This window comes from Ranitomeya variabilis, chromosome 2 (assembly GCF_051348905.1).
Source record: "Ranitomeya variabilis isolate aRanVar5 chromosome 2, aRanVar5.hap1, whole genome shotgun sequence".
Classification (NCBI taxonomy): Eukaryota; Metazoa; Chordata; class Amphibia; order Anura; family Dendrobatidae; genus Ranitomeya; species Ranitomeya variabilis.
This window is the reverse complement of record NC_135233.1, coordinates 7,628,734-7,642,639: the sequence shown is the minus strand read 5'-3', so window position 1 is coordinate 7,642,639 and position 13,906 is coordinate 7,628,734. Positions and strand designations below refer to the sequence as shown.

Below are 13,906 nucleotides of genomic sequence, written 5' to 3'. Positions count from 1 at the left end.
CGGAATCCTCCGCCTGTATCCCGGGTATATTAGGTTTCCTGCTGGTATCGGAATCCTCCGCCTGTATCCTGGGTATATTAGGTTTCCTGCTGGTATCGGAATCCTCCGCCTGTATCCTGGGTATATTAGGTTTCCTGCTGGTATCGGAATCCTCCGCCTGTATCCTGGGTATATTAGGTTTCCTGCTGGTATCGGAATCCTCCGCCTGTATCCTGGGTATATTAGGTTTCCTGCTAGTATCGGAAACCTCCGCCTGTATCCTGGGTATATTAGGTTTCCTGCTGGTATCGGAATCCTCCGCCTGTATCCTGGGTATATTAGGTTTCCTGCTAGTATCGGAATCCTGCGCCTGTATCCTGGGTATATTAGGTTATTTGCTGGTATTGAGTTCTTCTGTCTGTGTCTTGGATATATTTAGTTAATTACTTGTATTTTTGGTGTTTTTAGGTTTAGTTTTTTTTGCTGTTATTATAGGTGACCCAGAAACTGGACTTTCACCTGATGGAGGGACCCTTGGAAAGGAAGCCAGTCCTGCATGTCGGGGGTCGTAAGGTAAGTGGAGTATTTAATGATCAGGAAAGGTATTGAGTCAGGCAGATTCCAGGAGGCTTTCTGTTGAGATGGGCGGTATTTGAGATTTCTGTCACAGTGGGTTGCACCTGAGTCTTCCGGTCACAGTGGGCGGGGCCTGAGCCTTTGTCGTGGTGAGTGATGACCAAGCCTTTGTCGTGGTGGGTGATGCCCGAACCTTTGTCGTGGTGGGCGATGCCCAAGCCTTTTCTGCGGTGGGTGGGGCTCGAGCCTTTTCTGCGGTGGGTGGGGCTGGGGCCTTTGTCCTGCTGTCGGTTGTAGTTGATAGAGGTTTCAGTTGATCATAGTTTTGCCGTCGCTGCCATCACTCGGTCTTTTTGCCCTCAGGCCTCCAGCCGCACGTGGGGAACGTTTTACGCTGTCTTGGTGAGGAGGACCCTCTGCGTCTACCATGACCACAAATATTCCACTAAGGTGAGTGCGACCTACAGAGGCCGCCCATGTATGATATAACCACGAGTTTGGGGGCAGCAGGTGTCACATTGCGTCCTGTCCAAGGGGTAATGCATCCTGTTTCACGACCCATAGAGTTCTGCGTCTGCTTCCCCCTTACACCTCACCGGAGCGGTCTGCACCCCGGAATCAGACTACACCAAGAAAGACAACTGCTTCCGACTGCGGTGAGTGCAGAGCACCTGACACTGTGTGGCCCCTAATAATCCGCTCCGGCAGTAAAAAACGAGAGGATGAGGAGTGAAAAGGATCCAGACAGGTCCGTCATCGGCCGGTGAAGCCGGACACTCCAAAAAGGAAAAGAGCCTATGAGATGCCCACGGCACAGTATATACCCTGTATACGGCCCTCACCCCATATGTGACGGTACATACAGTATATACCCTGTATACGGCCCTCATCCCGTTTGTGACGGTACACGTACATACTATACATCGTCTCCACTTGTCACTATCTTCTCCTGCAGATTAATGGACGGTTCTGAATATCTTTTTCGTGCTCCGACCCCGGAGTCCCTCCATCAGTGGGTGATAAAACTGCGCCATAACTCAGGTGAGTGCCATCTGTCAGGTGTTGTGGAGTCGGCCATGACTGCAGCTGCCGGTGTGGATTGGGCAGATATGCAGTGATCGCTGGGAAGTTCTGCTACTCAATATCTTCTTACCACAGGGATGGAGGCATCAGACCTCCTCAGAGATGCAGTGGCGGCCTCCGAGATGTCCTCAAGAATCATGTCTGGGTAAGATTATAAGGGTTAGTCTTTATTGTCTAAGGCTCTGGAAACCCCAGGAGTTCAGCAAACCCTTCCTCATTCTCCTCCTTTCTCGTTTGCATCCTTCAGTGACTCGTGTCTCCTGTTGTCATTTCTCTCTTCTGTTGCCTCCCAGAGGAGTATGAAAATATGGTTTTTCACCCAAAATTCGACTTTACGCCCGTGCACCACAAACTTCACCCACACTTAGGTCACTGTCTTGGGGTACCTTACAACATATTGACGCCCCCCTGTGGTCGAAGTAGGGGAAATGTGAGATTTTTCACAAAATCAGGACTTTCTCAAAATTTTTCAAGACAGTGACCTAAGTGTGGGTGAAGTTTGCGGTTCACGGGCGGAAAGTCGAATTTTGGGTGAAAAACCATATTTTCATACTTTAAAAATTTCAGACGAGTGTCAGACTTCCAGGCGGGCGAAACTGCTGGAGGTGTACCGAGGAGGCTTCCAGGAGCCTGGGGATGCTTTTCAACCTAACGTCTCTTCTATGATCTACCCCCGTTATCCCTGTTTCTACATTGCCCTTTCTGTATTTTGCACATTGCCTCATCTTTCCTGTTGTCATCGAATCCTCTACATTTCCATTTTCTCACCCTCACTTTATTGTTGTTTCCGGTCTCTCTCGTGGTCTCATTTGTCTATTTTCATGACTCCTTTCTTACGTCTGTTTCTTCACTATCTTCATAGTCTCTGCTCATGTTTCTTCCATTTTCTCCTGTCTTTAACTAAATCTCTTCCGTTCTTTCCTCCGTTGTCTCTTCCGTTGTTTCCATCCTTCATTCCTTCTGTTTTCTTCTTCGGTGTCTTTTCCCTTCTCTCTTCTGTTGTCTCTTCCGATATGTCCCGTTGTTTCCTCTTCCATTGTTTCCTCCTTTTGTTTTTTCCATTGTTTCCTCTTTTTTCTCTTACGTTGTCTGTTTCTTTGTCTCTTCTGTTGTCTCCTCCTTTGTCTTTTCTGTTTTTTCCTCCCTTGTCTCTTCCATTGTTTCTTTTTTTTTTTCTTCCGTTGTCTCTTCCATTGTCTCCTCCGTTTTTTCCTCCCTTGTCTCTTCTCTTGTCTCATCTTTATTTTCTTCTGTTGTCTCCTTCTTTGTCTCTTCCATTGTCTCTTGTCCCCTCCTTTAGCTCCTTTTTCTCGCCCACTGTCACCTCTTTTTTTCTCTTCCATTTTTTTCCTCCCTTGTCTCTTGTGTTGTCTCCTCCTTTATCTCCTGCTCTTTCGCTTCCATTGCCTCCTGCTTTGTTTTTTTTCCATTGTCTCCTCCTTTGTTGCTTCTGTTATCTCCTTCTTTGTCTCTTATGTTGCCTCCTCCTTTTGTCTCTTATGTTGTCTCCTCCTTTTTCTCTTGTTGTCTCTTCCTTTAGCTTCTTTGTCTCGCCCATTGTCTGCTCTTTTGTCTCTCTCGTTGTCTCCTTCTTTGTCTCTTCCTTTGTTTCCTCTTTTTTCTCTTATATTGTTTCCTTCTTTGTTCCTTCTGTTGTCTCCTTCTTTGTCTCCTCTGTTGTTTCCTCTTTTTTCTTCCATTGTTTCCCCCTTCCTCTCCTCCATTGTTTCTTCCGTTCTTTACTACTTGGTCTCCTCCTTTCCTCTTTTCCGTTTTCTCTTCCGTTGTTTCCTTTTTTCTCTTCATTGTCTCTTTTTTGTTTGTTTTTTTCCATTATTTCCTCCTTTTGTCTCTTCCTTTGTTTCCTTCGTCTCCTCCTTCATCTCTTCCGTTGTTTCCTCCTTTGTCTCTTCCATTTTCTGCCTCTCTTCCATTATTTACTCCTTTGTCTTCTCCTTTTTGTTTTTTCCTTTTCTCTTCCTTTGATTCCTCTTTTTTTCTCTTCTGTTGTCTCCTCCTTTGTTTTTTCCATTGTATCCTACTTTGTCTCGTTTCCTCCTTTCCTCCATTGTCTCCGCTTTTGTCTGTGTTGTTGTCTCCTCCTTTATCTCCTGCTCTTTTGCTTCCATTGTCTCCTTTGTCGTATCCTCCTTTGTCTCTTCCATTTTTTTTCCATTGTCTCTTACATTGTTTCCTCCTTGTCTGTTCTGTTGGCTTCTTTATCTCCTCCGTTCTTTCTTCTTTGTTTCTTCAATTGTCTCCTGTTGTGTTTTTTCTATAGTTTTCTCCTTTGTCTCTTTTGTTGTTGTCTTTGTTGTCTCCTACTTTTTCTCTTTCATTGTCTCCTCCTTTGTCTTTTTTGTCTTGTCTTTTCTCTTCTATGTCTCCTTTTTTGTCTCCATTGTGTCTTCCTTTGACTTTTCCATTGTTTCCTCCTTTGTCTCTTCTTTTGTCTCCTCCCTTATCTCTTCCCTTTTCTCTATCGTTGTCTCTTCCCTTGTTCCTCCTTTGTCTGTTCCATTGCCTTTTCTGTCTCTGTTGTTGTCTTCTACTCGGTTTCTTCTGACTCCACCTTTGTTACAGTCATCTTTCTCCACCAGTTATACATTTTCTTTCATGGTATTTTTTTTGTGACATGTTACATGTTATATAGTGTCGGCCATTACTACCTCATGGCGGAAGGAGTTCCACAGGCGGACTGCTCTAACTGTAAGGCTCCCTTTACATAGACTGACTTTCAGCACCAACTATCAGTAACCCTTTACCAACAGGCAGTTACTTAAATGCCTGTTTACACAAACCACAGTAAATGAAGCACAGCGACAGATCTTTTCTCTGCTACTGTGTCTATTTCATCCATTGTCTTCTCTGCAGTCTCTTCTATTGTTTATTCTGTTGCATCTTCGGTCTCTGACACTGTCTCCTCTTTTACCTTTTCCGTTTTCTCTTCCAGTTTGTCCACTGTATCCTACACTGTCTTTGGTGACCCAAGTTTCCTCTGTCTGCTGTTTTCTTTCATTTGTCTCTTCTGCTGTCTCTTTTTTGCCTCCTCTTTTCTCTTCCCCTCTGCCCTCTGTTTCCTCCATTGTCCTCTGTCTCTATTGTTTCTTCTGCTGCCTCTTCTTTTGATTCTCTTTTTGTCGCTTCCTGTAGCTTCTCCTTTTTCAGTTTTGGTGTTTCTTTGTTGCTTCTGTTGAATCCTGGTTTGTTTCTTCCTCTACCTCCTCCTTTGTTGGTTCTGTTGTTTACTTCACTATCTTCTGTCTCTCCCATATCTTCTGTCACCTCCTGTGTCTCTTCCATTGTCTCTTTCATTGTGTCCTGTTTTCCCTCTTCTATTGTTTATTTTCTTGTCTCTTCTCTCTGTGCTTTTGTCTTTGCTATTGTTTCCACCTTGGTCTCTTCTGTTGGCTTTTTCCTACTCATTTTGTCTTTTCTCGTCTCCTCCTTTGCTTTTTCCGTTGTTTCCTCCACTGGTTTGTAACCTCCTGTTTCTTCTGTTGTCTTCTCCTTTTTGTCTCCGTTGCCTCCTCCTTTTTTTTTACATTTGTCTCTTCCATTGTGTCCACTCTTTTCTGCCACTTCATTCATCTTCTCGCTTTTTTTGTCTTCCATTGTCTTTTCTGTTTGCTCCACTGTCGTCATTGTATTGTATTGTTTCTTCAATTGTTTTTCCATTTTTTTGTCTTCAGTTTCCTTCCCTCGTTTCTTGCGGTCTCTTCTTCCATTGCATCTTCTTTCGTCTGTACATTTGTCTCTTCTTTTTTTTCTTCCGTCACCCCAGTCTCTCCTATTGTTTCTTCTTTTCTTTTCTCCTTCGCTGTATTTCCTGTTGTCTACTCTTAATCCCATTGTCCCCTCCAGTGTCTGTTGTCTCATGTGTTGTCTCCTTCACTTTCTTCTCTCCTATTTTTTCTTTTCTCCTCCATTTCCACTTCTGTTATTCATCATTGTCTCCACAAACTTCTCTCTTTTACTGTATCTTTTGATATTTTCTTGTTGCCTCTGTCTTTTCCATTGTCTCCTGTTTCCTATACTGTCTTGTGTTTCTCCCCATTTTAGATATGTTTTTTTTTCCTGTTACCTCTTCTTCAAAGGCAGCACAGTGGATAGCATTGGGCAGAATGGTGGCTCAGTGGGTAGCACTGTACAATATATAGGGCTGCACAGTGACTTACTGGTTAGCACTGTACTTTATATAGGGCAGCATGGTGACTCAATGGTTAGCACTGTACTGTATAGAAACGAGCATGGTAGCTCAGTGGTTAGCACTGCTATATATAGGGCAGCATTGTGGCTCAGTTGTGAGCACTGAACTATGCAATGCATAGAGCAGCATCGTGGCTCAGTGGTTAGCACTGTATGATAGCTCAGTGATTTGCACTGTTGCTTTGCTGCACTGGGGTCCTGGGTTCAAATCTCACCACAGAGAACAGCTACAAGTAGTTTGTATGTTCTCCCGTGTTTGCCTGGCTTTCCTCTAGTTTTCTATCACATGCCAAAGATAGAGATGGGCGAACCCAAACAGTAAAGTTCAGTGTCCATACCAAACACCTACTGTTCGGGCACGGAAACTGAACACGGACTTCACCAGGATCCGTGTTAGGCCGAGGCCACACTTGCGAGTGTCATTTGAGAATCTCACATCAATACCCGGCACTGCCGCCGACACTCGGTATTTCTATAGCCCTCGTTCTCCTGTAATGAAACAAAAATAAAAAACAACAATATCCCTCACCTGTCTGTTGTTCTGTCCCACACCGTAATCCATGTCTGGGGATAAATAGTTTTCAAACTGGACGGCGCCAGGATGTGACCGTCCAGACTGAGAACCACTGATGAATGAGCTGCTGCGAGCGCAGCGTCAGTGACTAGCGGTGATATCATCGAGGTTGCTGCAGGTCACTGAAGCTGCGTTCCCATCACGGCTGAACTGCGGTGACTTCCCTTCGGTGAGAGGCGAGTTCACTTGCAGAATTTCACTGTGGAGAATTTGAACTGCGGTGAACTCTTTGTCTCTTCTGTTTCCACTCTTTGGTATTGTTTCGTCGGTTGCCTCTTCTTCGATTGTCTAGGTCTTGTATTGTCTCCTTCTTTTCCTTTCGTAATGTCTTCCTTTTCTCTTTTGTGGTCTCCTTCTTTGGCTCTTGTGTGCGCTCCTTCTTCTTTGGCTCTTGTGTGCTCTCCTTCTTTGGCTCTTGTGTGCGCTCCTTCTTTGGCTCTTCTTTGGCTCTTGTGTGCTCTCCTTATTTGGATCTTGTGTGCTCTCCTTTGGCTCTTGTGTGCGCTTCTCCTTCTTTGGCTCTTGTGTGCACTCCTTCTTCTTTGGCTCTTGTGTGCGCTCCTTCTTCTTTGGCTCTTGTGTGTGCTCTTGTGTGCTCTCCTTCTTTGGCTCTTGTGTGCTCTCCTTCTTCTTTGGCTCTTGTTTGCTCTCCTTCTTTGGCTCTTGTGTGCAGTCCTTCTTTGGCTCTTCTTTGGCTCTTGTGTTCTCTCCTTCTTTGGCTCTTGTGTGCTCTCATTCTTCTTTGGCTCTTGTGTGCGCTCCTTCTTTGGCTCCTGTGTGCACTTCTTCTTTGGCTCTTGTGTGCTCTCCTTCTTTGGCTCTTGTGTGCGCTCCTTCTTTGGCTCTTGTGTGCGCTCCTTCTTCTTTGGCTCTTGTGTGTGCTCTTGTGTGCTCTCCTTCTTTGGCTCTTGTGTGCTCTCCTTCTTTGGCTCTTGTGTGCGCTCCTTCTTCTTTGGCTCTTCTTTGGCTCTTGTGTGCGCTCCTTCTTCTTTCGCTCTTGTGTGCTCTCCTTCTTTGGCTCTTGTGTGCGCTCCTTCTTCTTTGGCTCTTCTTTGGCTCTTGTGTGCTCTCCTTATTTGGATCTTGTGTGCTCTCCTTTGGCTCTTGTGTGCGCTTCTCCTTCTTTGGCTCTTGTGTGCACTCCTTCTTCTTTGGCTCTTGTGTGCGCTCCTTCTTTGGCTCTTGTGTGCTCTCCTTCTTTGGCTCTTGTGTGCTCTCCTTCTTTGGCTCTTGTGTGCGCTCCTTATTTGGATCTTGTGTGCTCTCCTTCTTTGGCTCTTGTGTGCTCTCCTTCTTCTTCTTTGGCTCTTGTGTGCTCTCCTTTGTTGGCTCTTGTGTGCGCTCCTTCTTCTTTGGCTCTTGTGTTCGCTCCTTCTTCGTTGGCTCTTGTGTGCGCTCCTTCTTCGTTGGCTCTTGTGTGCTCTCCTTCTTGGCTCTTGTGTGCGCTCCTTCTTTGGCTCTTGTGTGTGCTCCTTCTTCGTTGGCTCTTGTGTGCGCTCCATCTTCTTTGGCTCTTGTGTGCTCTCCTTCTTTGGCTCTTGTGTGTGCTCCTTCTTTGGTTCTTGTGTGCGCTCCTTCTTCTTTGGCTCTTGTGTTCTCTCCTTCTTTGGCTCTTGTGTGCTCTCATTCTTCTTTGGCTCTTGTGTGCGCTCCTTCTTTGGCTCTTGTGTGCACTTCTTCTTTGGCTCTTGTGTGCTCTCCTTCTTTGGCTCTTGTGTGCACTCCTTCTTTGGCTCTTGTGTGCTCTCATTCTTCTTTGGCTCTTGTGTGCTCTCCTTCTTTGGCTCTTGTGTGCTCTCCTTCTTTGGCTCTTGTGTGCTCTCCTTCTTTGGCTCTTGTGTGCAGTCCTTCTTCTTTGGCTCTTCTTTGGCTCTTGTGTGCTCTCCTTATTTGGCTCTTGTTTGCTCTCATTCTTCTTTGGCTCTTGTGTGCGCTCCTTCTTTGGCTCTTGTGTGCATTTCTTCTTTGGCTCTTGTGTGCTCTCCCTCTTTGGCTCTTGTGTGCGCTCCTTCTTTGGCTCTTGTGTGCGCTCCTTCTTTGGCTCTTGTGTGTGCTCTTGTGTGCTCTCCTTCTTTGGCTCTTGTGTGCGCTCCTTCTTCTTTGGCTCTTGTGTGTGCTCTTGTGTGCTCTCCTTCTTTGGCTCTTGTGTGCTCTCCTTCTTCTTTGGCTCTTGTTTGCTCTCCTTCTTTGGCTCTTGTGTGCAGTCCTTCTTTGGCTCTTCTTTGGCTCTTGTGTGCTCTCCTTCTTTGGCTTTTGTGTGCTCTCATTCTTCTTTGGCTCTTGTGTGCGCTCCTTCTTTGGCTCCTGTGTGCACTTCTTCTTTGGCTCTTGTGTGCTCTCCTTCTTTGGCTCTTGTGTGCGCTCCTTCTTTGGCTCTTGTGTGCGCTCCTTCTTCTTTGGCTCTTGTGTGTGCTCTTGTGTGCTCTCCTTCTTTGGCTCTTGTGTGCTCTCCTTCTTTGGCTCTTGTGTGCGCTCCTTCTTCTTTGGCTCTTCTTTGGCTCTTGTGTGCTCTCCTTATTTGGATCTTGTGTGCTCTCCTTTGGCTCTTGTGTGCGCTTCTCCTTCTTTGGCTCTTGTGTGCACTCCTTCTTTGGCTCTTGTGTGCTCCTTCTTCTTTGGCTCTTGTGTGCTCCTTCTTCTTTGGCTCTTGTGTGCTCCTTCTTTGGCTCTTGTGTGCTCTCCTTCTTCTTTGGCTCTTGTGTGCACTCCTTCTTCTTTGTCTCTTGTGTGCTCTCCTTCTTTGGCTCTTGTGTGCGCTCCTTCTTTGTCTCTTGTGTGCTCTCCTTCTTTGGCTCTTGTGTGTGCTCCTTCTTCTTTGGCTCTTGTGTGCTCTCCTTCTTTGGCTCTTGTGTGTGCTCCTTCTTTGGTTCTTGTGTGCGCTCCTTCTTCTTTGGCTCTTGTGTTCTCTCCTTCTTTGGCTCTTGTGTGCTCTCATTCTTCTTTGGCTCTTGTGTGCGCTCCTTCTTTGGCTCTTGTGTGCACTTCTTCTTTGGCTCTTGTGTGCGTTCCTTCTTTGGCTCTTGTGTGCACTCCTTCTTTGGCTCTTGTGTGCTCTCATTCTTCTTTGGCTCTTGTGTGCTCTCCTTCTTTGGCTCTTGTGTGCTCTCCTTCTTTGGCTCTTGTGTGCTCTCCTTCTTTGGCTCTTGTGTGCAGTCCTTCTTCTTTGGCTCTTCTTTGGCTCTTGTGTGCTCTCCTTATTTGGCTCTTGTTTACTCTCATTCTTCTTTGGCTCTTGTGTGCGCTCCTTCTTTGGCTCTTGTGTGCATTTCTTCTTTGGCTCTTGTGTGCTCTCCCTCTTTGGCTCTTGTGTGCGCTCCTTCTTTGGCTCTTGTGTGCGCTCCTTCTTTGGCTCTTGTGTGTGCTCTTGTGTGCTCTCCTTCTTTGGCTCTTGTGTGCGCTCCTTCTTCTTTGGCTCTTGTGTGTGCTCTTGTGTGCTCTCCTTCTTTGGCTCTTGTGTGCTCTCCTTCTTCTTTGGCTCTTGTTTGCTCTCCTTCTTTGGCTCTTGTGTGCAGTCCTTCTTTGGCTCTTCTTTGGCTCTTGTGTGCTCTCCTTCTTTGGCTTTTGTGTGCTCTCATTCTTCTTTGGCTCTTGTGTGCGCTCCTTCTTTGGCTCCTGTGTGCACTTCTTCTTTGGCTCTTGTGTGCTCTCCTTCTTTGGCTCTTGTGTGCGCTCCTTCTTTGGCTCTTGTGTGCGCTCCTTCTTCTTTGGCTCTTGTGTGTGCTCTTGTGTGCTCTCCTTCTTTGGCTCTTGTGTGCTCTCCTTCTTTGGCTCTTGTGTGCTCTCCTTCTTTGGCTCTTGTGTGCGCTCCTTCTTCTTTGGCTCTTCTTTGGCTCTTGTGTGCTCTCCTTATTTGGATCTTGTGTGCTCTCCTTTGGCTCTTGTGTGCGCTTCTCCTTCTTTGGCTCTTGTGTGCACTCCTTCTTTGGCTCTTGTGTGCTCCTTCTTCTTTGGCTCTTGTGTGCTCCTTCTTCTTTGGCTCTTGTGTGCTCCTTCTTTGGCTCTTGTGTGCTCTCCTTCTTCTTTGGCTCTTGTGTGCACTCCTTCTTCTTTGTCTCTTGTGTGCTCTCCTTCTTTGGCTCTTGTGTGCGCTCCTTCTTTGTCTCTTGTGTGCTCTCCTTCTTTGGCTCTTGTGTGTGCTCCTTCTTCTTTGGCTCTTGTGTGCTCTCCTTCTTTGGCTCTTGTGTGTGCTCCTTCTTTGGTTCTTGTGTGCGCTCCTTCTTCTTTGGCTCTTGTGTTCTCTCCTTCTTTGGCTCTTGTGTGCTCTCATTCTTCTTTGGCTCTTGTGTGCGCTCCTTCTTTGGCTCTTGTGTGCACTTCTTCTTTGGCTCTTGTGTGCTTTCCTTCTTTGGCTCTTGTGTGCACTCCTTCTTTGGCTCTTGTGTGCTCTCATTCTTCTTTGGCTCTTGTGTGCTCTCCTTCTTTGGCTCTTGTGTGCTCTCCTTCTTTGGCTCTTGTGTGCTCTCCTTCTTTGGCTCTTGTGTGCAGTCCTTCTTCTTTGGCTCTTCTTTGGCTCTTGTGTGCTCTCCTTATTTGGCTCTTGTTTGCTCTCATTCTTCTTTGGCTCTTGTGTGCGCTCCTTCTTTGGCTCTTGTGTGCATTTCTTCTTTGGCTCTTGTGTGCTCTCCCTCTTTGGCTCTTGTGTGCGCTCCTTCTTTGGCTCTTGTGTGCGCTCCTTCTTTGGCTCTTGTGTGTGCTCTTGTGTGCTCTCCTTCTTTGGCTCTTGTGTGCGCTCCTTCTTCTTTGGCTCTTGTGTGTGCTCTTGTGTGCTCTCCTTCTTTGGCTCTTGTGTGCTCTCCTTCTTCTTTGGCTCTTGTTTGCTCTCCTTCTTTGGCTCTTGTGTGCAGTCCTTCTTTGGCTCTTCTTTGGCTCTTGTGTGCTCTCCTTCTTTGGCTTTTGTGTGCTCTCATTCTTCTTTGGCTCTTGTGTGCGCTCCTTCTTTGGCTCCTGTGTGCACTTCTTCTTTGGCTCTTGTGTGCTCTCCTTCTTTGGCTCTTGTGTGCGCTCCTTCTTTGGCTCTTGTGTGCGCTCCTTCTTCTTTGGCTCTTGTGTGTGCTCTTGTGTGCTCTCCTTCTTTGGCTCTTGTGTGCTCTCCTTCTTTGGCTCTTGTGTGCGCTCCTTCTTCTTTGGCTCTTCTTTGGCTCTTGTGTGCTCTCCTTATTTGGATCTTGTGTGCTCTCCTTTGGCTCTTGTGTGCGCTTCTCCTTCTTTGGCTCTTGTGTGCACTCCTTCTTTGGCTCTTGTGTGCTCCTTCTTCTTTGGCTCTTGTGTGCTCCTTCTTCTTTGGCTCTTGTGTGCTCCTTCTTTGGCTCTTGTGTGCTCTCCTTCTTCTTTGGCTCTTGTGTGCACTCCTTCTTCTTTGTCTCTTGTGTGCTCTCCTTCTTTGGCTCTTGTGTGCGCTCCTTCTTTGTCTCTTGTGTGCTCTCCTTCTTTGGCTCTTGTGTGTGCTCCTTCTTCTTTGGCTCTTGTGTGCTCTCCTTCTTTGGCTCTTGTGTGCTCTCCTTCTTTGGCTCTTGTGTGCTCTCCTTCTTTGGCTCTTGTGTGCTCTCCTTCTTTGGCTCTTGTGTGCTCTCCTTATTTGGATCTTGTGTGCTCTCCTTATTTGGATCTTGTGTGCTCTCCTTCTTCTTTGGCTCTTGTGTGCTCTCCTTCTTTGGCTCTTGTGTGCTCTCCTTTGTTGGCTCTTGTGTGCGCTCCTTCTTTGGCTCTTGTGTGCGCTCCTTCTTTGGCTCTTGTGTGCGCTCCTTCTTTGGCTCTTGTGTGCGCTCCATCTTCTTTGGCTCTTGTGTGCGCTCCTTCTTCTTTGGCTCTTGTGTGCTCTCCTTCTTGGCTCTTGTGTGCGCTCCTTCTTTGGCTCTTGTGTTCGCTCCTTCTTTGGCTCTTGTGTGTGCTCCTTCGTTGGCTCTTGTGTGCGCTCCATCTTTGGCTCTTGTGTGCACTCCTTCTTCTTTGGCTCTTGTGTGTGCTCTTGTGTGCTCTCCTTCTTTGGCTCTTGTGTGCTCTCCTTATTTGGCTCTTGTGTGCTCTCATTCTTTTTTGGCTCTTGTGTGCGCTCCTTCTTTGGCTCTTGTGTGCATTTCTTCTTTGGCTCTTGTGTGCTCTCTCTCTTTGGCTCTTGTGTGCGCTCCTTCTTTGGCTCTTGTGTGCGCTCCTTCTTTGGCTCTTGTGTGTGCTCTTGTGTGCTCTCCTTCTTTGGCTCTTGTGTGCGCTCCTTCTTCTTTGGCTCTTGCGTGTGCTCTTGTGTGCTCTCCTTCTTTGGCTCTTGTGTGCTCTCCTTCTTCTTTGGCTCTTGTGTGCTCTCCTTCTTTGGCTCTTGTGTGCAGTCCTTCTTTGGCTCTTCTTTGGTCTTGTGTGCTCTCCTTCTTTGGCTTTTGTGTGCTCTCATTCTTCTTTGGCTCTTGTGTGCCCTCCTTCTTTGGCTCTTGTGTGCACTTCTTCTTTGGCTCTTGTGTGCACTTCTTCTTTGGCTCTTGTGTGCGCTCCTTCTTCTTTGACTCTTGTGTGTGCTCCTTCTTTGGCTCTTGTGTGCTCTCCTTCTTTGGCTCTTGTGTGCTCTCCTTCTTCTTTGGCTCTTGTGTGCTCTCCTTATTTGGATCTTGTGTGCTCTCCTTCTTTGGCTCTTGTGTGCTCTCCTTCTTCTTCTTTGGCTCTTGTGTGCTCTCCTTTGTTGGCTCTTGTGTGCGCTCCTTCTTCTTTGGCTCTTGTGTTCGCTCCTTCTTCGTTGGCTCTTGTGTGCGCTCCTTCTTCGTTGGCTCTTGTGTGCTCTCCTTCTTGGCTCTTGTGTGCGCTCCTTCTTTGGCTCTTGTGTGTGCTCCTTCTTCGTTGGCTCTTGTGTGCGCTCCATCTTCTTTGGCTCTTGTGTGCTCTCCTTCTTTGGCTCTTGTGTGTGCTCCTTCTTTGGTTCTTGTGTGCGCTCCTTCTTCTTTGGCTCTTGTGTTCTCTCCTTCTTTGGCTCTTGTGTGCTCTCATTCTTCTTTGGCTCTTGTGTGCGCTCCTTCTTTGGCTCTTGTGTGCACTTCTTCTTTGGCTCTTGTGTGCTCTCCTTCTTTGGCTCTTGTGTGCACTCCTTCTTTGGCTCTTGTGTGCTCTCATTCTTCTTTGGCTCTTGTGTGCTCTCCTTCTTTGGCTCTTGTGTGCTCTCCTTCTTTGGCTCTTGTGTGCTCTCCTTCTTTGGCTCTTGTGTGCAGTCCTTCTTTGGCTCTTCTTTGGCTCTTGTGTGCTCTCCTTATTTGGCTCTTGTTTGCTCTCATTCTTCTTTGGCTCTTGTGTGCGCTCCTTCTTTGGCTCTTGTGTGCATTTCTTCTTTGGCTCTTGTGTGCTCTCCCTCTTTGGCTCTTGTGTGCGCTCCTTCTTTGGCTCTTGTGTGCGCTCCTTCTTTGGCTCTTGTGTGTGCTCTTGTGTGCTCTCCTTCTTTGGCTCTTGTGTGCGCTCCTTCTTCTTTGGCTCTTGTGTGTGCTCTTGTGTGCTCTCCTTCTTTGGCTCTTGTGT

At 47.0% G+C, this 13,906-nt stretch overlaps 1 protein-coding gene across 5 annotated transcripts in view; it reads left to right on the top strand.

Moving 5' to 3' along the window:
- Positions 1 to 13,906, top strand: part of LOC143804151 (uncharacterized) — a 142,480-nt gene that overhangs the window by 98,619 nt on the left and 29,955 nt on the right. For 4 of the 5 annotated variants that reach the window (XM_077281949.1, XM_077281947.1, XM_077281948.1 and 1 more), the window contains 5 exons: positions 475 to 552; positions 919 to 1,005; positions 1,120 to 1,211; positions 1,511 to 1,596; positions 1,714 to 1,783. In XM_077281949.1, the coding sequence (XP_077138064.1) occupies positions 475 to 552; positions 919 to 1,005; positions 1,120 to 1,211; positions 1,511 to 1,596; positions 1,714 to 1,783 (413 nt within the window). Of the gene's footprint in view, positions 1 to 474; positions 553 to 918; positions 1,006 to 1,119; positions 1,212 to 1,510; positions 1,597 to 1,713; positions 1,784 to 13,906 lie in introns of those variants that run through there. The other variant, XR_013220986.1, reaches the window with a different exon arrangement.